At 45.6% G+C, this 22,495-nt stretch overlaps 2 protein-coding genes across 3 annotated transcripts; one reads left to right on the top strand and one right to left on the bottom strand.

The window, feature by feature from the left end:
* Nucleotides 1-4,269: 4,269 nt before the first annotated feature.
* On the bottom strand, nt 4,270-13,293 carry Mrpl46 (mitochondrial ribosomal protein L46). The gene is made up of 4 exons (XM_020175355.2): nt 13,035-13,293; nt 11,582-11,771; nt 10,567-10,740; nt 4,270-5,039 (listed from the first exon to the last, which is right to left on the bottom strand). Exons 1-4 carry the CDS (start codon nt 13,260-13,262, stop codon nt 4,789-4,791), a joined length of 843 nt encoding a protein of 280 aa, XP_020030944.1. The 5' UTR covers nt 13,263-13,293; the 3' UTR covers nt 4,270-4,788.
* Nucleotides 13,294-13,485: 192 nt separating this feature from the next.
* Mrps11 (mitochondrial ribosomal protein S11) lies at nt 13,486-22,012 on the top strand. Of its 2 annotated transcripts, XM_020175352.2 has the most exons (6): nt 13,568-13,696; nt 13,806-13,916; nt 18,734-18,832; nt 19,573-19,702; nt 20,892-20,957; nt 21,624-22,012. In XM_020175352.2, the coding sequence occupies exons 1-6, from the start codon at nt 13,632-13,634 to the stop codon at nt 21,729-21,731; spliced, it is 579 nt and encodes a 192-aa protein (XP_020030941.1). In that variant the 5' UTR covers nt 13,568-13,631; the 3' UTR covers nt 21,732-22,012. The 2 variants fall into 2 exon arrangements, with proteins under 2 accessions (XP_020030943.2, XP_020030941.1); XM_020175354.2 differs by lacking the exon at nt 18,734-18,832 and having other exon boundaries at nt 13,486-13,696.
* Nucleotides 22,013-22,495: the final 483 nt, after the last annotated feature.

Raw genomic sequence — 22,495 nt, forward strand, 5'->3', positions numbered from 1 at the left:
TAGACTGGGATCTTTAAATGTGAGATAAATCATACTCTAACCAGTATTTTACAGTATTTCCATCCACTGTTCTCACCCACAGGCTCCCACTCTGGAGTGAGCTTGCGATGTGAGGGGACACCATGTTGGATCCCCAAAGTGTGTGTGAGCACCTCATGGCACTCGGTATGATTCTGGGTCCTCTTCATATTCTCCCAAATGCCTAACCCTTGACCCCGAGAGGGAAGAAGCTGCCCCAAGGCAGCAGCCTAAGGCCAGGTGTGTGAGGGTTTCCAGGGACTGGCTCTCAGCACCTAAGAAATGCCTTCCTCAGGCAAACTCTGCCACCTTGGGGTGCTTATGCATACGACCCCGCCCACCAGCCATGAAACAACCCCACCCCTCCATCCTCACCTAGCTTCAGCCTGTGATGTCCTCTTCTCAGTTCTACCTACCCCCAGGCTTCCTGATCAGGAGATGTACACCACCATGGTGTTATCTGGGATGTTATCCCACCTATCAGCCCTGATGCTCCCAAAGGCCTCTAGTCTCATGAATCCTCTCCCAAATGTATCAGGATGGCTTTCCCTGTACTGGGCCAAAGGAGAATTTGAAGTGTTCTCTCTTCAATTTTGGCCCTTCTTCAGCCACTCAGCAGCTACGTGGGGCAGGGAACCTACTGTTTCAGTGATCAGTAGTGTGTCTGTCCACCACAGCATCCCAACAAAACCAGCTGCTGGCTTTTTTGCCCCACTTCAAAATGGTGCAGAATAGGGTAGCCAAGGTTGTGTGTGTGTGTATATACACATGCACAAAAGTGCTTCAAGTACACCTACCCATCCCCATCCCTGACTCCCAGGGACCCACCAGCCCACCCCTACTCCTGATGCCTCTGAGAAGCAAGAAATGAGCAGTTTCCTTGCTCACCTCCTGTCTTGAGCACTGAAATCCTGAGGCAGGTGAAAGGTGACCGACAGTCTAAAGTGACTGGCTATAATCCAGGCTCCAGAAGCTTCTAGGAAATAAAAGAGAAAAGGATGGGGGGTGGGGCTGCCTTGAGACTTGGGGCCAACAGGTTTTATCTTGCTGTGCGTGCCTACAGCTCAGCAATATGTAAGCTCTTAATAATTGAGATGCTGACCTTTCAGTGGCGTCTCCTCCCCTGCTGAGGTAATAGAATAAGTGAGCAGGTCTCTTCTGTGTTTCGTGCCCCATAAGCCTGACCCACAGTGGGATGGGGCTAACAGGCCTATGCAGTTGGCTGCAGTCATGGGACTGACCTGCCACACGCCATTTTAAGATGGGCTCATGGAATCCATTAACATCCACATTACCATGTCCCTTTCCAAACAGGTCAGAAACACTCGCCAACCACGAATACCCTAGAAAAGGTGAGAGTGTGAGTCGTAACAGCTACTGATGATACAGCGAATTCAGGGGCAGGATCTGCCTAACTATGGTGGAAGGAGGGAAACACTTACTGAGTGTTTATAGCAAGTCATGCCTGGTGCTAAGTACTTTAAAATACATTATCACATCAACCAAGACACAGCAGCATCTTCATGTTAAACAAGAAAGAAGTTAAGATAGGTTCAGAACTAGCTGTGTACACAGATCTGAGCTGGAATCCTGGTCCCTTACATAGCAGCAAGTAACTCAGAGCAAGTTAACTTATTTGAGTGTATTTTCTAATTGATGAAATAGGAATAATGACATCTACCCTGCTGGCTTAAATAAAAATGCACCTTGTAGGTTAGGGCCTCACACCTTTCTTGTCCTTAAGGCTTCACCACTCCACTGTTGTTTACAGTGATGGTTGCTGGGATGTGTCTGAGGTCACAAATTCAAACCCTGTTTTTCTGATCCTCCAAGCCTGGTGCTCATGGAGAGAGAAACTGATTTACTTGCATAATTTTTGAAGTTCAGTTGGGTTTAACCATCAGACTATCTTATAAAGTGGTAACTAGAAGCAAAAATGGCCCAACAGATCGCCATGAAGGTAAGTTACCAGGAAAACAAATTTGTAAGTGCAGCAGTATGTGCTCCACAGAGCCAGCAAAGAGGGGAACCAGGAGACGGAAATCATTTGGGAAAGGAATGACAGAGAGAGAAAGGGAGGATGGGCCCAGGTAAAATGAAACTTCTGGTGAGCTGAGCAGTCTGTTTTACATGTTTTATACACACACACACACACACACACACACACCCTACCTTAACCTGCAACACACACACACACACACACCCTACCTTAACCTGCAACACAAACACATACACCCCCACCTTAACCTGCAACACACACACACACCCTACCTTAACCTGCCACACACACACACACACACCCTACCTTAACCTGACACACACACACACACACACACACACACACACCCTACCTTAAACACACACAAACACACACACACCTTAACCTGCAACTCCAAACCCCCTTACCACCACACACAGCACTGTCCTCCCAAGCTCTCTGCTTTGAAGGAACCAATCCCTAAAACAGACCATCACCTTAAGTTTGTCCCTGGCATTCTTTCCCCAAAGGATACATTAGAAACAATTTTTGACCAGGTTTGGCTGCCAACGAAAGATTCAAGCTGGCATTCAGCAAACACACTAATTTCCCTCCAATGCTGAATACCTTACATTCTGGAAAATCACACTGCAGAACAGCAGAAAAAGGGTTTGGGGAAGACCACTCAAAACCTGTAAAATTTTACAGGCAGAGCACTAACAGTGCGGAAGCAAGCCCAGTGAAGATCCGGGCAGTCAAATCCCATGCCTCATACACTAGTCCCTGGCAGCCTTGAATCCTGGGCACACGCCACTTCCTGAGTGGTGGGCCCATTAAAATTAAAAACATGGCTTAGGATGGGGCCTTCTCTATCAATTTTTTAAAACCAAGGGTGTCTTCACAACTTCCTTCTTTCCATTCTGTTTCGCCAGATAGCCGAATATAATAGAAACATTACTCGTGATTCTTTTTTTTGGCAGTATTGGGGTTCAAACTCATGGCTTTGTGCTTGCTAGGCAGCTGCTCTACCACTGGAGCCACACCCCAGTCCTTTTTTGCTTTAGGTCTTTCCTGCTTATGCCTGGGTGGGCCTGGACTGTGATTCTGTTTATGCTTCTCACATAGCTGGGATGAAAGCCATGCACCACCATGTCCAGCTTTTATTGATTAAAATGGGATCTCGTGAACTTTTTTGCCCAGGTTGCTCTTGAACCACCAACCTTATCTCCACCTGTTGAGTAGCTAGGATTATAGACATGAACCATAGCTCTGAACTACTGGAGATTCTTGAAGCTGCTAAGCTAGTCCCTATTTGCAATAAAGTAAGGCACGGTTAAGAAATTTTCCATTTTTTCTTGAGGTATTCAATCTTGTCCTGTTCTAGGGGAAAATCGCACGGGAACTCAAGAACTACTAGCATGTCAGGTTACCCTGACACCATGTCTCACTTACCAATTAACAATGCTGCTTTCTACTAAAGAAACAGTGACAGAGTATTTGCCTAACATGCAAGAGGCCCTGGGCTCAATCTCACGCTACCAAAAAAACCAGAACAAAACAAAGTAAAACCAGAAACAATGCTGTGAAGAGCAGAGCATCTTATGTGTGGTTATGAAAATAATTACCTCTTCACCCTGGTGATTCCCGCCCTTCTAGCTCCTTCTAAGTCAGAGGTACCTGAGACCCTAACATTAGGCAGCACAGTTCACATACATGATGTTTTCCAAGAACCCAGTAAGTGCATCTTGGTCCTCTGGCTGTACCCAGGCTTCAGTCCTGATGAGCAAGCCTCACGGAGGGGACACCTTCCACAGTAGCTCAGGAAAGAACATGTGTAGGAGGTGAAGGGCAAGGTGGGGGATATCAGGACTAGAAACCTAACCTGGACCACATGTAGTGACTTCCCCAACTCTGTGCAAAACCCCGAAGCTACAACTGATATAGAAATAGAAATCCTACTTCACAAGCTCACATCCTAAGGGCCAGGCAGTTAACCCAGAGGCCAGATGACGGGAAACTAGTCTGATGGGATCCTTCCCTGGGACAGTTATACCTGCTTGTTCACCCTCTTGCACTCATGTAGCAAATGTTTATTTGTACCTTCTGTGTACCAGGAACTGGGAACCAGCGATGACTCAAACAACACACTGAACAGCCAACAGCCTCAAGAGAGAGGTGAGAGGCCAGCATTCTTCCCCAGCTGCCTCAGGGATGGGAAGTCTGACTAAGCCTCGTCATGGCCGGCCCCGACTCCCCCATTTGTAGAATGGAGATAAACTGAACTTGTTTAGTTTGCATGACTGTTTCAAAACAGGAATAACGTGATTCTTTTTTAAATATAAAACACTTTTAAAAAGAAAGGGAGAGAGGCAAAGAAGTCATTATTTCCTAGGCTAAGTTAAAACACCTTCATACCAAATGGAAAGGAAAGGAAGAACAAAATGGAAAAGGGCTAACACCCTGTACAGAACCAGGTTTTTCTCACGGACCTACAAGCTTCACAGAACTCAAGGTTTAGGTCAATTTGCTTCCTTCTGTTCTTTCTTCTTGGGCCCAGTAAGCCAGTTAACTCACTATAAAGTAATGTGATTCTCTGCACCTTAACAGATGGCTCTCTCTTCACTGGGAGAAGTCCTCAAAGGGCCAGTCAGCTGAGCCCTGCACAATGACAGACTTATTTAATTTTCAGAACACAGCTGCTTCATATTCCCTGCAAATGGCGGGCAATCACAGGATGCCTTGAGGCTCTAACCCTGGCTTGTCTGAACATCATCCATGGGTAGTCCTGTTCATCAGAGGTCCAGAAGAAATTTCCTAACCTGAGCCAGGTATTTTGGTTTCAAATAGTCCCCCAGCTCATCCTTACTGACCCAAACATGATGGCCCTTCTTCCCGGCCTGGGAAAAGTCTCCGCTTAGTAGCAGTGCTTTGAAGAAGAATACTTTGGCCCCGAGGTTACTCTCTGTCCGCATTGCTTGGGGAAACTTGAACTTGTAGTGGCCACAAGGTGCATTTCCTAGGAACTTGGCTTCCATATTGTTTTCTGAGGAGGAAAAATAGAAGAGAATCATAGATAAGGATATATTTATTCTGGCTCTCCAACTCACAAGAAGTCTCTGTGAAAGCTGCTGGTAGCCCAAGGTAAAAGTGACCCCTATGAGGGAGGTGGAGGGCCATCTCTGAAAAGAACCCCCCACACACCCTGAACCCATGCACTTCCTGGCCGATGAAAGCCAAACTCTCTGGGTCATTCCCAGGTCCTAGCTTCTGCTCTGAGACCGGAAGTCAGCACTGCAGTTAGGCAGCATGAATGACAGTCGGAGCAGCCAGCTTCTGCACTCAGCCAGTTACCATCTGTTGATGAAGAACCAGGACACTTGGTAGCCCTAAAGCAAAGTTCACTGCCTTTAAGGATGTCACATGCAAAGCACAAAAAGGACCCCAGATTCAACTTCTTTTTTTTTTTGTTTTTTGTTGTTTTTTTTTTTTCCTGATGTTTTTAGAGACTGGATCTCACTATGTAGCCTGACTGGCCTGAAACTCAGAAGTAGCCCAGATTGGTCTTGAACTTGTGATCCTCCTGCCTCAGCCTCTCAAGTGCTGGAATTACAGAAGAGCACCACCATACCCAGCTCAGATTTGACTTCTACAGGGCAAGAATGTCATAAAGTTAAAAGACTGTATGTACAATCTACAATTAGGGTCAATAACCCTAATTCAGCATTTCAAAGGATGGGCAAATAGAGGAAAAATTACTACATGGCACCTGAAGAACTATTTAGCTAAATGGAAAAACAGACCTGATCCCAACCTCAGTACTCAGATCAAACTTGACACCATAAGTCCACGAGTCAACAGAAACTTTAAACTTTCACAAAAGACGTAGTTTCCTGGGCAATAAATATTTTCTGAGTTCTTCCATATTTCTAAACTTTTCATTTAAAAAAACAAATACAAGAAAATGTGATGTATTTCCTGTATCTTTTCTTTCTTTTTTTTGGTGGTACTGGGGTCTGAACTCAGGACCTTGTGCCTACTAGGCAAGGACTCTGACACCTGAACTACCAACTCTTTTTGTCCTAGTTTTGTTTTTCAGATAGGATCTCACACTTTGGGGACCACAATCCTCCTACTTCAGCCTCTCAAGGAGCTGGGACTACAGATGTACACCACCATGTCTGGCTAATTTTTTGAGATTAGAGTCTTGCTAACTTGCCCAGGCTGACCTCAAACCCTGATCCTCCTACTTCCACCTCCCAAGTAGCTGGGATTACAGTTGTGAGCCTCTAGGCCCAGCCTCTTCCCCTATCATTTCTGAAAAGGGAAGAGGCCTTTCTAAGCAAGATACAAAATAAAAAATAAAAAAAACTAAAAGAAAAGGTTTGTACCTGTCTACATAAAAATAAATCTTTCTACATGGAAAAATGAGTAAGAAATCAAACACAAAATGATAACCTATTGGAAAATATTTTACCAAGTATATTAACAGGAAGTTCACCTAAAAATAGATACACATTAAAAGGTACTCACTCACTGATAATTAAAGAAATACAAATTAAAACAACAACAACATCTCACTATAGATCTATGTATTCAACTAACTGTGGAATGAAAATATTCGGGGGGGAGGGGTGGGGGAATGCATTTGTACTGCACATATAGACTTTTTTCTTGTCATTCCCAATACAGTAGAACTATTTGTGTAATATTTACATTGTACATGCATAAATAATTTAGAGCATTTAAACTGTACATGAGGTATACAAAGATTATACCATTTGATGTAAGAGACTTGAGCATCTGCAGACTTTGATACCAGAGGAAACAATACCCAGCAGATACAGAAAAACAACCATATTAGTAAAGTTCAAAAACTCTGAGCTAAGCAGGGCACAGTGGCTCACACCTGTGATCCGAGCTACTCAGGAAGTGAAGACCAGGAGAATCGTGATTCAAGGCCAGCCTGGGCAAAAAGTAAGTGAGACCCCCATCTCAACAAAACCTGGGCGTGGCAGAGCATGCCTGTCATCTCAGCTACGCACGCAACGTAAGTAGGAGGATTGCAGTTCCAGGCTGGTCTGGGCAAAAATACAAGACCCTGCCCCAACAAATAACCAAAGCAAAAAGGGCATGGCTCAAGTGGTAGAGGGCCTGCCTAGCAGGTTTGAGGCCCAATGTTTAAAGCCCAATACTGCCAAAAACAAACAAACAAACAAAGCCCTGAGCTATACACTGCTTGTGAGAAATAAGGGGAAAATCGGTACTTTCATATATTAAGGGGATATAAATTAGTGTAACTGCCATTATTTGACCAGACGCATCAGTTTTAATTGGACATACTCTTTACCTAATCACTGCACTTGCAGAACTTCATTCTCCCAAATACATGTGATAAAAGCTGAGTACACAGAACGTGAACAATAGCCTTACTTGTAGCAGCAACAAACGAGTCAAACACATACCTAAATATTATGAAGTAGTATGCTGGTGTTAAAAATGTTTTAAAATCAGAATTTATATGCTGATATGGAAAAAGGCTAACAAGTTGTAAGAGGAGAAAAAAAGGAATCTAACCGTATGTGTGTGTGTGTCCACATGATATGGAAAACAGAAATGTAAACTATTTATGTGCTGTGTATGCACAGACATCTCTAAAAGACTGAAAAACTGCTAAAGGGGACTGTCTCTGAGAGGGAAACTTGCTTCTGATGATGCATTCACTACATGCTATATGGTAATTTTTAACCACAGACATGAATTGCTTTCCTTATATTAAAAAAGCAAAAACACTACTAGAATTAGTTGAAGAATTTATATATGGTGTAAGCTCAGACACAATTCAAAATGTTTGCAGTAGGTATCTCTAAGTATTGATATTATATGGTTATGTTCTTTATACTTTCCAGAATTTTCTGCACTTAATTCAATAATGCATACTGGATGTGAGGGTGATCTGGCTGTGACATCTGTCACCCCATTGATCGCCAGGGTTGATTCGGTGATCTGGCTGGCTCAGTCAAAGAGGACGACCATCTCCGATAGAGGAGGACCGTTCTTCAGTCAAGGGTATGTGAGTAGCTGCGCTCCTCTGCTAAAACCTACAAACAAGCTCCCAATAATGCATACTACTTTTCTATAATCTGGAAAAGATGGACTTAAAAGTCTCAAATCAAGGCTGGGAGTATGGTTCAAGTGGTAGAGCACCTGCCTTGCAAGTATAAGGCCCAGAGTTCAAATCCCAGTGCTGCCAAAAACAAATTAAAAAGAAAAAGCAGCTCTATTTCAAACATGAAAAAGACTCTGAATAGGCAGTTCACAGAATTAACAAACACAGCCAATAAACACGTAAAAAGATGGTCAGTCTCTATCAGGCTTGGTGGCGCACACATACAATTGTGGCCATTAGGCAGGTCGAGGCAGGAGGATCAGCCCAGGCAAAGGTAGAGAGATTCTGTGTCAAAAACAAATTACAAACAAAATAGCTAGTAGTACAGCTCAAGTGATAGAGCACTTGCCTAGCAATAATGACGCCACACAAAAAATAAATAAATAAAACAGAGATAATCTCACTAGCAAAGAGGACGTACTAATCCACGAGAGATGATTTTTACCAACTGGACAGGTAAAAACTAAAAGGGAACTAGTTCACTTGTTGGTGAGGTCTAGGCAAACAGGCACTCCTGTACACTCCTCCCGAAGCATTCACTGCTATGCACTTTCTGGAGGACAGGGGGCAGTACTTATCAGCAGCTTAAGCATGCATACATGACTCATTAACTCCACTTCCAGAAACATGGAAGTGTGGAGCCAGTGGAGAAAGAATGCACCTTTTTTTTTGCCTTTATATTATTTGCATATTAAATTTGCAGTAAATATATTTGCAATAAATCAATACATTTCACTTTACATGCATCTATTAAACATAAATATACCTTTTTCTATTTGCTTTAATGCTCACTTATTACAAGGAGGAACGCACAGGGCTGAGGTAGAACCTTCTCTCACATGGCACAGAGGAGGTAATGTTGGGCAAGAGGCTTAGTGTGAGACAGCTGAGCCCCTGAACACAAAGATCTTGGAACAAAACCCAGCTGCCAACTCCTGTGATGGCTGAGAGTCTGAGAGTAGCACAATTCCCCACAAGCCACTGCACCTTGCTGCCTCTCCTCCAGGCCAAAAAAGTCCCTGGTGAGAAGGGGTCAAGAGACACACACTGGGTGCTAATGTTTTGTTAGGAGCACTTATGCTGGGGTACGGCCAGTCAAGTGACTGTGCACCTACACCACCAAGTCCATTTACCCAGCAAGTATCAGTATGTGCCAGCTACTTTGCTGAGAGTGGGTCATAAAGAGGAATAGATTTTGCCCACACCTTCAGAGAATTCAAATTTCTGGCTGGGGAGAGAAATGTGTTAATCGGCAGGTGTACTGCAATGGCCTAGGAGAAGGAGTGCATTCTCTACCAGAATGTAAGCCCAATCCATCACTGTGACACCACTGCCAGAGAGGGCCCGGCAAATGGTAGGCAAAAATGACATGTGTGCGTTGAATAAGGGCACACAAAGGGCTACAGGAGACCGGGAGGAGAGGAAGAACTCTCTACCTGGAGGCGGCACTCTGTCAAGGACCAACACGCCCCAAAGCAGAGATGCATAAAAGGCCACATAATCCAAAGAGTACAAAAGATTTGCTGGGTTAGAGCTTGGACTACCATTAATGCAAGATGGAAGACTGATGAGACTGGGAGCTGGGCAAAAAGGATTTGTAGGCTACGACTGAGAGTCTGACCTTTTACGGGAAACCTCTGAAGAATTCCATGCAGAGAAGTCACAGGGATTTGTGTTTCAGAATGCTCATGCTAACAGCATTAAAGTGTATGACACAAAGCAAAAGGGGAACTTCTTTAGCCTCTTCTTCAATAGTCCAACAGTGTTTCTCAACCACTATAATTTTGTTCCCTGGGTAATATTTGGAGATACTTTTAGATGTCACAGAGAAGGGGGTGTGGGGGTGGGGGGATGACATGGTGCTACTGGCACCTAGTGAGCAGAGGCCAGAGACACTGCTAAACACCTTACAATAAGCAGAACATCCCCTGACAAAGAATGACCTGGCCCCAAACATCAATAGTACAATAGTTGGTAAGCTCTGGTCTACTGAGAAGTAAAGGGGATCCCAGCCAAAGCTGCAGGAATAAAGACAGGACTATTTGAAACAGACCAGGTAAGACTCAATGATATGGACAATGGAACGAGGTCAGTGATAACCCTGAGGTCTCTAGTTGAGTGAATGAATAAGCAGTGGTGCCAACAAACAAGGTTGCAAGGATCAGGAGAGGAGCAGGCTGAGAGAATGGAAGGAACATCCATTTTGAATAAGACAAAGACAAGACACTCACCTGTTCCAAAGAAACTTCTAACTGGATTTCTCTAGTTGAAATTTTTATAAACATCAGTGTCCATTAACCTTCCCACTCTCTACCCTTAAGCCCATTTTCACAGTCGGCCTATAAGTCCCCTGGCTGAGTCTGAAGTGAATCTTGTGGGATTTAGAGGAAGGTAGAGAACTCACCTGAGATTGTGGCCAGGATTCGCTCAGCTGTCCCTCGGAGGGTCTCTCCAGGCTGCCACTCTACCTGTGGCAAGAGCCAAACATCCTGGTCTCCAAGCTTCTGTCTGACTAACAGGACAAGGTTCCTGTCTAGCTTCCGATTCAATGAGGTTCGGTCATTTTGTTTATCTGCTTCTACAAAGAAAAAGAGTCATAAGAAGCAAGAAAACTGTGACCTGCCAGATCCAAGGAGTTGTGAGTTTTAAAGTCTTCCTTAAGGGAAAACCACACAACATTGCACTCAAAGAAATTAGAGACAGATTACAACCCTAACCCATCTCTAACTGACTTCTTGCAGGGTGAGTCTCACACTCTGTAGGAAAGTGAAAGATGGAATAGGAAACCAAGAGCTGAACATCTCCTCTTAAGAACAAAACATAGTTTGAGCCTTTGAAGAAGAAGTAACACCCATAATAATTCAAAAGCAAGGACTGGGGATGTAGCTCAGAGGTGGAGCACCTTCCTAGCAAGGGCAAGTTTCTGAGTTCAATCGCAGTACCACAAAAAAAAAAAAAGAAAGAAAAAATAGTATCATTGGATTTCACACTATTACTGCCCTAATTGACCCCTGTTTTCTCTATTCTTCAGTCTTCATCTATGAAACAAAGACAATAGAACTTAATGAAATTCCTGCATGAAGAAGGATTTGCAATAAAACACAGAGTTAGAGGGAAATGGCTTAATTTCTTCCACTCTGACACAGAGTAGGAGTGAACTTCAGCTAGCATTAACGAAGTTTAACTGAAAGAAAAAAGGCTACCCCAACACCCTTAACTCCCATTCAAAAATAACATAAGCCTTTAAAATTTGTATTAGGGTGGATGTGAAGAATAAGGAAAAGATTTTCCTTTCCTGAAAATTGTTTTGTTATTAGAAAGTATTTATTACTTAGCAAAAGGTAAGCAATTGTGCTTCAGTTGGGGGACCAGAATATCCCACTTTCCCTCCCTACTAGTGGCCTAAAAAGATCACAAACCTGTTATACGATCTCCAGTTTTGAACTGTAGGAATTTCTGCTCCCACATATCTTCCAAATCTTGCACAAGGAATACACCCTGTTCGTCTTGCTCATCATCACAGAGGTCAGCTTTCTTCTTTGCCATTTGCTGGGCTTCATCCAGAGCACGGAGTTCATGGTCTGAATACAGGCTTTTCTCTATCTCAATCTGGAAAATTAAAATGAAAAAAAAAAAAAAAAAAGCAATACAGGAAGTAAAAACAGCACCCTTGACAGATTTAAAAGTTTACCAATTAATATAACCAGAAATACAATCAAGACACTGCACAGGGAGAAAACAATTTTAAAAAGGCCTCCTGCCCTTTATCCTTGAATTACATTTGCCAAAAGTTTCAGAATGTGATTGTGGGTCAAGATGGCTACAAAGAACACAGGACAGAGACAGGCATGACCGGCCACCTATCACATTCCAAGCATGTTAGTCTTTGATCCACATCTTCCTCATCTTTCCTGTCTCAGGGACTTTACAGACACATGTTGTCTCTTCTTCATAGAATGCTTCTCCTTGTGTTCTTTCTCCCAGAATTCTACTCATCCTTCTGATAGCATTTTAAACCTCCCTTTCTCAACATTTCCCATAAAACCAAACTTAGCTGCCTGCTCCTGTGGACAGATACTCTGTGTTTTCCTTTACAACTCTCCCCAGAGTCTGCAGTAAGTCACATGATTGTGGTCATTGAGTGAACCCCTGACAGCACTGCACTGAAGCTCTCTGAAAACCAGAGCTATGTTTGTCTTATTCACTACTGCATCTCTACCACTTAACACAGTCTGATGCATCGTATGAGCTATGGATACCTGTAAGCTGAATAATGACTATTTGTCAAGTGAGTAAGGAAATGAGTAAATTAAGAGTGTTCCAGAGAAATTAATAGCTCTAGTGCCCAAGACAAAAACATTTCAGATTCTGGGGGAAATTAACACCCTCTAGTTACTAACTGTGGGGACCTAATAACACCCTGACAGCCACTACACACATATTTACCCAAATTTTCTCACTTGCCCTTCACAGAAATAGCCTTGTGAGGTAAAACAGCCGAGTTTATCACAGGTGTCTTACAGATGGGCCAACTGCCTCCTGTATTTTATTAACACACATCACATTCCAAAAACTTTCTCTCATCTGCTCTGCGAGCTCCTTGCGAAAGGGGCTGATTCCTGTTCAACATCCCACCTCTACTGTGGTGAATAAACGGGGAAGAAAGCATCTCCAAAGAGCTACCCGAAGTGACACGGAGAAAGCCAACGAAAATAAACGATTTATTGGTCGCTTATTATGTACAAACCCAGCTCAGTAAGGCTAGTTCCATCTCGCGGATAGCTCAAGGTCACAGAGACTTGGATAGAACCAAGGCCCGCAAGCAGCTACCGCGTTCCCTTCATCACCCTGCAGCCCGCATCTCGGTACTACCTGCTGTAAAAGAGTCGCCATCTCTTCCTGCAATGGGGTCAGAGGCTTGGAGATTAGCGGTGGCCGCTGCAGACACAACGCGCCCAACAAGCGCCAAGGAGACCCACTGCTTGAAGGTGCGGCCTCAACGGCCAGGCTGCGAGAACACAAGGTACCACCGCAGAGCCTCCCGAACTGCCGCCAGCCCCTGGCCACCCCTAACAGAGCTCGCCTCACGGGCGTCGCCATCTTTTGGCCTCCCACAATGCACCGCGGCTCCCAGCGGGGACCTCAGCCAATCCTTTGTTCCCATAAGGCAACGCGGCAGGAGCAAGGTGGGCTAGAGCTCAGCGCCGGGCCCTAGTGGACCGAACCATTTTAACATGATGAGGGGGGGAGCGAAGTTCTCATGTCGGAATACTAAAAGGGGAGGAATCTCCAGGTGAGCTCGTAACTATAGTTTTATAGAACATTTAAATTGGAATGAAAATACTTAATGCCCCTTACCAAGGGCAATCAGATGACTTTCCCTTTTGCGCTCTCCCCTCCGGGAGCTCATGGTGCTGGCGCCTCGCGCAGGACGCCGCAGACGGGACCTCACTGGGATCAATTCAAGTCATGCAGGTTGTAAGAAATGCGAGGTCTTGGCTCCTGCGGTCATGGACTCGGTCCCAGGGAACCGGGTAAGAATGCGGCCATCCTTGGGACTACGCTCCTGCCCGTGTCTAAGTGCCACTTGGGCCCCAGTGAGCTAACCCAGACCAGGACCTCACGGAGTTTTCCTTTCCGCAGGGCTGTAGCCCGGGCCCCATGTCGGACCATCCACACCGGCGCCCAGGAACTGCAGGACGCGGCTGCCACGCAGGAAGTTGAGGAGGCGACACCGAGCCGCGGCAGCTTCAGGTGAGGGCAGCTCCGAGCCAGCGCTGGGGAGACCTGCACCCCAACACTCTTGCCCGCCACCCTTCAGAGTCAGAGGACCAGGGAATTCTCCACGCTGTCACTGGCCCCCTGTGGAGCCCTGTGCCCATCAGTGAGAGCCTCAGCTTTCTCATCTAAAAGTGGAGATAATGCTTAGAGAGGTCATTTGTGGAAAATGAAATGAAGATGAGATCCGACGCAAAGTAGCTGCTCAGTGAGCATTTGTTGGATGAATGAGTAAATACCAAATATGTATAATAAATAATTAGCTTTCTTTCCTGATTTCATGTCAGACTAACAGCTTTCCCTGTCTCAGACACAAAATGTGCAGAGCCGGGCACTACACTCTGGAACAGATTATCCTACGCTTCTTGGAATTGGTCAAAGGTCCAGGGTGAGTTTTGTGCTCAGCCCTAGGATTTGACATCTAGCTTCCCACCAGTAGCAGCAGCACTAGCTCTGCATGTAGGCCATGTACACACATCCATTTAATAGACATTAACTGGGAGTTTGCTATTTGCCAAGACACCATGCTAGGTACTGGAAATAGAAAATCGGTTCCTCCCTTCAAGTAGTTCACAGTCTTCCAAGGAAGACAGACATGCAAATATTGCCAACATAGTCTGACCAGTAGCATAATGGAGTTAAGAACTGGTTGGAGGTGTGAAGGAAGTGTCTTGCTTCTGAGGAAATCAGGCAAAACTGATCATGTGGTGCTCAGAAGTGATTTGAATGGGAGTTCAGATGGACAAGCTGAAAGGGATCACTGTTGACAAAGAACAGTCTGTGTAAAGGCATGCAGTTAGAAAGAACATGGTGTATTTATGTGTGTGGTGGCAGGTAAGGCTAATAAGACAACAAGGATCAGAATGGTGAAGGTCTTGTTTGTCATCCTGGTGCTTTTATACTTTACCCCACTGCAGGCAGTGAGGAGCTGCTAAAGGGAATTAAACCAACATTCTGTTGTGATCATTCACTCAACAGTGCCTGGCACTATTCAAAGTGTTGGGGCTATATCCCTGGCCAAACATAAAAAGACCTGCCCCTATAGAACTTAGATTCCAATAGGTGAGAGACAGCAGACAGAAAAGGAGCAGAACATGGGAGTGTAACAGAGGGAGGTGGCAGTTCCAATAAGTGTGCACAACCACATTCTGTAGGCTGTCTCTAGGACTTGAGCTTTTTCTCTTAAGAGTTGCATAAAGGTTTGACATGATCTTTTTGCTTACATTTTAAAGGGAGTCTCTTTGGCCACTGTGTTGATCATAGAGAGCAAAAATGGAAGATGGGAGAAGTCTTCTAAGCTTTCAGAAGACTATTGAGATAATCCAGGCAAGAACTGATGGTGGTTTAGACCAGGGTGATAACCATGGTCACACTCATATATTTGGAAGGTCTAGCTAACAGGATTTATTAATATAAGGTGTGAGAAAAAGAGAGAAATACAGGAAGACTCCAGAATGTTTGGCCTAAACATTACTTATTAAGATGGGGAGACTGCAGGAGTTTGGGTGCCTAGTAACTAGTAGAGATACAATGTAGGTTGTTAGAAGTTTTGGAGATGAGGAAGAACCAGCAAGTGAGACAAGGAACTTCCAGATAGTAAGAAAACCAGGAAAGATGATTTGTGGGAATAGGGGTGGGGGCTGGTACTGGGGTTTGAACTCAAGCCTTGCTGGCTAGGCAGGCACTCTACCACTTGAGCCACACCTCCAGCCCTTTTTTTGCTATAGATATTTTTCAGGTAGGGTCTCACATTTTTGCCCAGAGCTGGCCTCAGACTGCCATCCTCCTACCTATGTTCTCCTACCTAGTTAGGATCACAGGACATTCCACTATGCCCAAATAAGGTCTCACTAACTTTTTGCCCAGGCCGGTCTTGAACCAAGATCCTCCCGATCTCTACCTCCTGAGTAGCCGGGATTACAGGCATGAGCCACTGCAACCAGCAGCAGATTTTCTTTTAATGTGCAAATTGGGGATATATCAGTCGTGTCAAATGCTGCTTATATGAGGGGTCAGCAAGGCACTCAAAGGAATTCTCATTGGATTTACAATGTGGGGTTGGTGGTGACCTTGATTAGAGCATTTCTGGTGGAATGGTAGGGGCTAATGTCTGATTGGCGTGGATTCCAAGAGAATAGGAGATAGGAAGAGACATAAGGACAGTCAGCTCTTTAGGGGGCTTTTCTATAGGGGGAATAGAGAAATGGGCATTTTAAGGGAGCTTTGGGTTTGTTTTTTAGGTTTGGAACTTGACTGTGTTTTGCTGCTGGGGACAATGCAGTAGAGAGGGGAAAGATCGATGACACTGTGTGGGAACACTGCTGGAGCAGTGGCTTTGAGGGGCCAATACACAAGTGAAGCAGTGTGATAAGAGAGACAGAAGCTGGAGGAGATTCAGATTGCTGCCAATCAGAGGCAGGAAGGAGGTGGCCCTTTAAGGAGATAAAAGAAGGTCTAGAAGAGTCATCCAGGGAACAGAAGGTAATCAGACTGGAGATGATTGCCAGGCAGCATGGAGGGCCTGCTTGATGCTAGAAATCGTTAAAGCAGACCAGAGTCTCAGTGCAGACCAATTTTGTTCTCAGGACACTTTGAGTAATGCCTGAAGACCTATGATGGTCATAACCTGGGGGCTGTCTATTGGATACAGGCCAGAGATGTTGTTTACCATGCCACAGCTCACAGGACAGCCTTTCACATCAAAGAAGCATCTTAGTGCTGAGGCTGAGAGGCCCTGAGGCAGAGATGCACCAGTCAGCATTGCTGTGTATTTGCACAGGCTCAGAATGGCTGGAGATAGGGCTTTATCCAGGGCTGGGGTTTGCCAGGAGAGTGTAGTTAAATAAGCGGGAACAGGAGATTGAGAGGGGCATTGGATTTGGTTCAGGTGAGGAGAGAAGTGGGCTCATGAGGTGTGTGAGAGGTGGAGGGAGCTGGTGGAATTGTTGGACTGCAGGTCCTTGTGGGGGTGAAGATAGCAGGAGAGCAAGTGGATGCCAGGGGGTGGTGGCCGTGGAATGTGGTGCTTAAAGCCAAGGTTATGATAGGGTAATAAAGTATTGATAAAGTGTGATCCTGGGGGTGCCAAGGTAGCACAGAGGACACGTGACCATTGAAGGAAACAAAAAGCCGAGAGGTCAGAGGGATCTTATTGAAGTCACTGCCAGTCATGACAGGAGTACTAACGGACACTGAGCCAGGAATTGGGCTCTGTGTGTTTTTCTACATATTTGAGTTTTTAAAAGCTGATCTGACAGTAATCAGAAAATGGATTGCCCTTTCACTTTACACTGGTGTGAAGGTGGGTAGGAAGAGGCAGGTGAGCAGTGCCAGAAAGCTTTGTCTTTTCTTTTAGGATTTCCTCGGATGAATCACTGTTAGTTTATCCATCGAGCCTGAGAGGTTTAAAACCTGATTTTGGCCATTCCTTCAGTTAAATGATTCATGTTCTGTATCCTTCCTGGTTCCATATTCTTGCTGTCTAAAAAAAGCATTACACCGGTAACAGTCAGATTTTAGTACCTTTGTATTTGTTGACACCCAAGTCACCAGGGGAATTTATCAGTGAGGCGGTGATCATCCTTAAACGTGAATGTGGTCTCCAAGACTTAACCACTTTCCTTCTTGGCATGTAAACTGATAAGCCTGCAACCTGCTGAGACTCTTAATTCATCTCTAAGATCAGGCCCACAGGAAGCAGCGCACTGTGCTCTTGTTCCGTTTTGTTTTTGAAAATATCCCTGGAAAAACGGGGGGGCAAGGAATGGGGGGAGGTTGCTCAGATTATAGCATGTTTTCTAAAATGGAGTTTGTTGAACTAGAAACAGCGTGCCTGTGTGGGTATGAGATGAACCTGATACGGTCGTGTAGGCAGAGTGAATAGCAGGTTTACTCCCATCTGGAACACTGAATGACAGTTGTGTGTGTTTAAATTTTTAAGACACACAGCTTGGTAAGCAAAGCTCTGAACTGAGACCGATCTCCTAGGTCCACGACCTGACTTCCCTTGCTAAACCTACGCCTGGATTTGTACCTGAGTTCTTCCACCTGGAAACGAAGACCCAGAGAAAGTCAGAAGACAGACAGCTGAAAGACTTTGAACTCAATATAGTGGCTAAGCCAGTGTTCCCAGTTCTAATGAGTTCACATCTGCTTCACCTGGGTGTTTGAAAAATAGACTTCCACGCCATTCTTAAGACCATGGTGGAACTGGGTCTTAAGTATCTTGGTGCTCACAGGTGACTGACAGGTCTCACATTGAGAGCCACTGGTCTAGAGTAGGGGTTAAACTATAGACAAGTTGCCTGGTTTTATAAATAAAGTTTTATTGGAACACCCACACTAATTTACAATTGTAAAGAAACAGAAGTTTGACTATTTTTAAACTGCAAAAAGAAGTAATTCATAAAGTACTTGAAAATCATGATGTGATTATGCTAGCAGAGACAAGGGATGGTGGGGACGTGGATTATTTTTTCTCAGCAGAAAGTCATGGACACATCTTAAGTCAGCAAGTCAAGAAATATCCCCAGGTCAGGGCAGTGACTCAGTGACAGAGGGCTTGCCTAGCAAGTACAAGGCACATCCTCAGGAAAAAAAAAAAAAAATAGCCCCATAGCACTCACATATACCTGGTAGCCCCCCAGAAGGTGTGTGGAAGAGGAGTGATGTGAGCACTTTAGAGCAGGACCAGGCTGAGGGCTGTCAGGTCTCATTCTGGGTTTGTCTGTACTATTTGTGGTTTAGATTTCTAAAAATCAGGATAATTTTAAGCAAGTTTCTTCTCATTGCAGCATTTACCCTCCAGTCCCAGGTCAGGAGAGCTCTCTGCGGTGGGCAGGAAAGAAATTTGAGGAGATCCCAATTGCGCACATCAAAGCATCCTACAACAAGTAAGCAGGAAGGAAGTACCAGGCAGGTCTTGGCTGGGTTTCTTCTGCCTTAACGCTTCTTGGAGTAGAAGTCAGGGTGCCGAGGGCTAGCTCCATCGTGTTTGGCTTTGTAAAGTTTATTTAAGTTTCATGAAATTGTGAAATACCTTGTGAACATTGGTTTCTTGCCTGCCTTGGGAATATTTCCTGGTCCTGCTCGAGAGTTGGAGGAAGTGTATCAAAGTCCTGCTAAGTACTGGGGAGCAGAGGGGTGATACGTAATAGAGAGGGGCAGTTACCAATACATGACTTGTTAACAAACTAACCAGAATGTAAAGCTCCAAATCAGTGCTGTTGCTTTCCTGCACTCACCTTGGGCACCTAGGCTCTGCCTTCTGCCTTAAGGGAATGATGAGTTTAAAGTGACAAGATTGTTCTTGTGTGGTGCACACTCAGGTGTCATGGGGGTGCTCAGCCACAGAAGCATCACTGACATTCTCGACAGCTTTGCAGGTCAGCCCCCACCTGGAAGTGGGATCTGTGTCTGGTCACAGCCTGCCTGCCACACAACATAAAGAACAGCACGACAGATCACAGTGTACAGCACAGATGAAATACCACAGGATTCATTTCAGCATTTGTTGGATAAACTTAAAACCAGAGCAACTGGATTTTTTCCCTTCCCTTCTCAGGCTAATATAACTTATGTCCTTAAAAAAAAAAAGCAGCACTTACATCCACATCTCCTCTGCTTTTCCCAGCACACAGATCCAGGTCGTCTCTGCCACTCATGTGCCCCTGGCCCGCACCTCCTGTGGCACAGAGGGCTTTCGGAATGCCAAGAAGGGCACCGGCATCGCAGCGCAGACAGCTGGCATAGCCGCCGCCGCGGTGAGTGTGTGTGCACTGTGGCTCTCTGTGTGCTGTGCTCTGCCTTCCATGGGCTGATCATGGAGAATTCTCCTTGAATTAGCCGGGAAGCAGTGGGGTATTTGCCAGCCCTTGTTAGATCTCTGATGCTGCAGGTGGCTTGAAGAGGCTTGTGTGGAAAGGCTCTCTCTTCTTTCTTAGCTTTATTAGAGGTAAAACACGTGGTTCGTTTCAAGATGAAGAGAGCCAGGGTACTGAAGGCTTTAGAACCAAACCCTCCCCTCCATTTAAAGACCAGTGGAGTGGGTGGGGGTGATAGTTTATTCAGAGATTGTGTAGTATAGTGAGGAATCTCATATGTACCAGTTCCAGGGTGAACTGTTACAGGCCTTTCTAGAAGCAAATAGTCAGTGTACTGCGATTGGTATATTTATTGAACAGCCACTGTGTTCCAGACACTTGATCACAAGTCTTCAAAGACCTTCAGCATTATCTACTAAAGGTCAGGTGAAAGTGAGAGTGTGTGTGATTTGGTCAGAGCTGAGCAGCCAGTTCAGTTCCCTGATTGGAGCCAGCTTGGCCTGGAATCACAGTCTGTGTGCAGCCTTCTATGTGTTTCTACCCTCCCAGCCAGAAGTCTTCCCTGAAGACAACCTTGATCTTCAAACAGAGTTTGACACCCTGAAATTTTGATTGCTAAGCATTAATGACCATCAAAAATCAAAATGTTACAAATGTCCATCGGTGGATGGACTCACACAATTAAAGAAATCCTAGTATTAGCCCCAGCTCCTGTACAGTGGCTTATGAGCAACTATTGTGTGTTTCCCAGTTTCTGTAATGAACTGCATTTATGATTTAAAAAGACCCATTTACCTGTAAAGATTTTAAATAATACTTTTTAAGTGAATATTTGAGCTCTGCCTTGAAACTCAAGATGATACCTCAAGGTCTGAAATTCTACACTTGCAGCTGAGAAAAATCTGAGCGATACTTAGAAACCTCCATTAGGTGGCAGTGCTGTCCTAGGCTAAAAGATGCCATGCATTTTAGTTTTGTGGTTCACTGCACTTTGTGGATCTCTGCAGCCGTCTGTCCTCACTTCTTAGCTGCCCCTGCCGCCGTGTTTATTTCTGCCCGTGCGATGCCCCTCCTCCTTGAAGCAGTAGCAAGAGATTGGGGTGCACTAACCACTTACGCTTCTCTCCAGAAAGCTACAGTGAAGGGTGTGACCCACGTCCGAGTCGTGGTGAAAGGCCTGGGGCCAGGGCGCTGGGTAAGTGCTGGCCGGTCTCACAGTGCATGTGAGCTCCTCAGAGCTAGGTGTGGAGAGAGGGGAAAGTCTTCTTTAGTGGGTTTCTGTGGCATGGCTTGAAGTTCCTGTCGGGTGCAGCCCCTCAAAGCAAGTCTTGATTACCTAGTTTAATTCATCAGACCCTTCATGAGTGCCAGCTGTGTGCTGGGGTTGGGAAGGTGGTTCCCATGAACTGGCACAGACCAGTCCCACAGCACAGACTAGTGAGTGCAGTGGTGAAGCATGGGCCAGGGTGCTGGGGATCTTCAGGGAGCTCCAAGCCCAGGAGGGATGACCTTCAGCTTCCCAGAGAAGGTGACATCTCTCTGACTTCACAAGGATAATGAGGTGCACACTCCATAGTAAAGCCAGGTAAAGTAAAAGAAGTGTGATTCTTGAAGCATGCCAAGGCCTCCAAGGAGCCTATTCTCAGGTTATAAACTACAGGGGGGAGTTGGCAAGTGCAGTTGCAGAGGTAGACAGCTGAGAGCTTGGGTGAGGGGCTCAGGAGGGAGACCTCTGGGAGAGCAGATAGCACTGGAGCCGAGGAGCCTCCCTGCTCTCCCCCTTCCCTACCACTCCCCATCCCTTTACTGTGTGGAGACGGTGACCATTGTTCTAGGACCATTCTATTTCTGCTCCCTCCAGTCTGCCATCAAGGGGCTGACCATGGGGGGCCTGGAGGTGATCTCAATCACAGACAACACCCCCATCCCACACAACGGCTGCCGTCCCAGGAAGGCTCGGAGGCTGTGATAGGAGGAGGCCTGCACTTGAACTGACTTCAAGTCTCACATCAGTGGACCTTGCAGAAGCTCATGTCAGAGCTGTCTCCACAGGAGGGCTTGCTGGAACCCTCAGGCCCTCCTTCAGGGCAGGTTCACGTCCTTGTGCACCTCCATCGACGACAAGAGGTGGATGTGCCCACAAGTGAGACTGAGCCTCTCCAGACAGAAGGGAAGCTGCAGATGCAGCTGTGGCCCTGGCTCTCTCTGCCCTCTGCTATGAGATAATAAAAATTATCTGTACCATCTCTAGTAATTTTGAGTTTTTGCTCCCAGAGTAACAAACAGCAATCACCTCTTTCTCCTGAAAGAGATTATGGACTGAAGTGTGGCCCTAGGTGGAAGGGCCTGCTCTCCAGGCTCCTCTGGTGTCACGCACTTCCTTTGTAGCACCTCAACCCAGGTGGCCAGAGTTCATCGTGCAGCTCTTCTCACAACCAACTTGTAATTTGGGTTCAGAAGGAGAGAGCTTTTTGCTGTACACCTCCGGATTATGATAGATTTCAGTTAGTGGACACACTTAAAATCAGCACCGAGGGTGTGGGAGGGTTGTCTGCAGTTCAGGTTTTCTGGGAGTGGTCAGATTCCCACACGTAAGTGGCGCTCATCATCTTAAACTCCGTGGGCCTTGGCAGTGCCAGCACCCAAGGGAGTGTCTCAAAGTGGGGGGGGAGGGTTAATGTGAAACAGCTAGAAATAGGGTGGATGGTGGGATGGACTCTGGGGCACCCCAAA

This window comes from Castor canadensis, chromosome 19, assembly GCF_047511655.1.
Source record: "Castor canadensis chromosome 19, mCasCan1.hap1v2, whole genome shotgun sequence".
Lineage (NCBI taxonomy): Eukaryota > Metazoa > Chordata > Mammalia > Rodentia > Castoridae > Castor > Castor canadensis.

Coding starts and splice junctions, on each gene's coding strand:
- Mrps11 (XM_020175354.2), top strand. CDS start 13,497: ATGAAAATACTTAATGCCCCTTACCAAGGGCAATCAGATGACTTTCCC. Junction 13,697..13,805: donor ACTCGGTCCCAGGGAACCGG/GTAAGAATGCGG, acceptor TCCTTTCCGCAG/GGCTGTAGCCCGGGCCCCAT. Junction 13,917..19,572: donor CCGAGCCGCGGCAGCTTCAG/GTGAGGGCAGCT, acceptor TGCTTTTCCCAG/CACACAGATCCAGGTCGTCT.
- Mrpl46 (XM_020175355.2), bottom strand. CDS start 13,262: ATGGCGACGCCCGTGAGGCGAGCTCTGTTAGGGGTGGCCAGGGGCTGG. Junction 11,772..13,034: donor TGGCGACTCTTTTACAGCAG/GTAGTACCGAGA, acceptor TTAATTTTCCAG/ATTGAGATAGAGAAAAGCCT. Junction 10,741..11,581: donor AACTGGAGATCGTATAACAG/GTTTGTGATCTT, acceptor TTTTCTTTGTAG/AAGCAGATAAACAAAATGAC.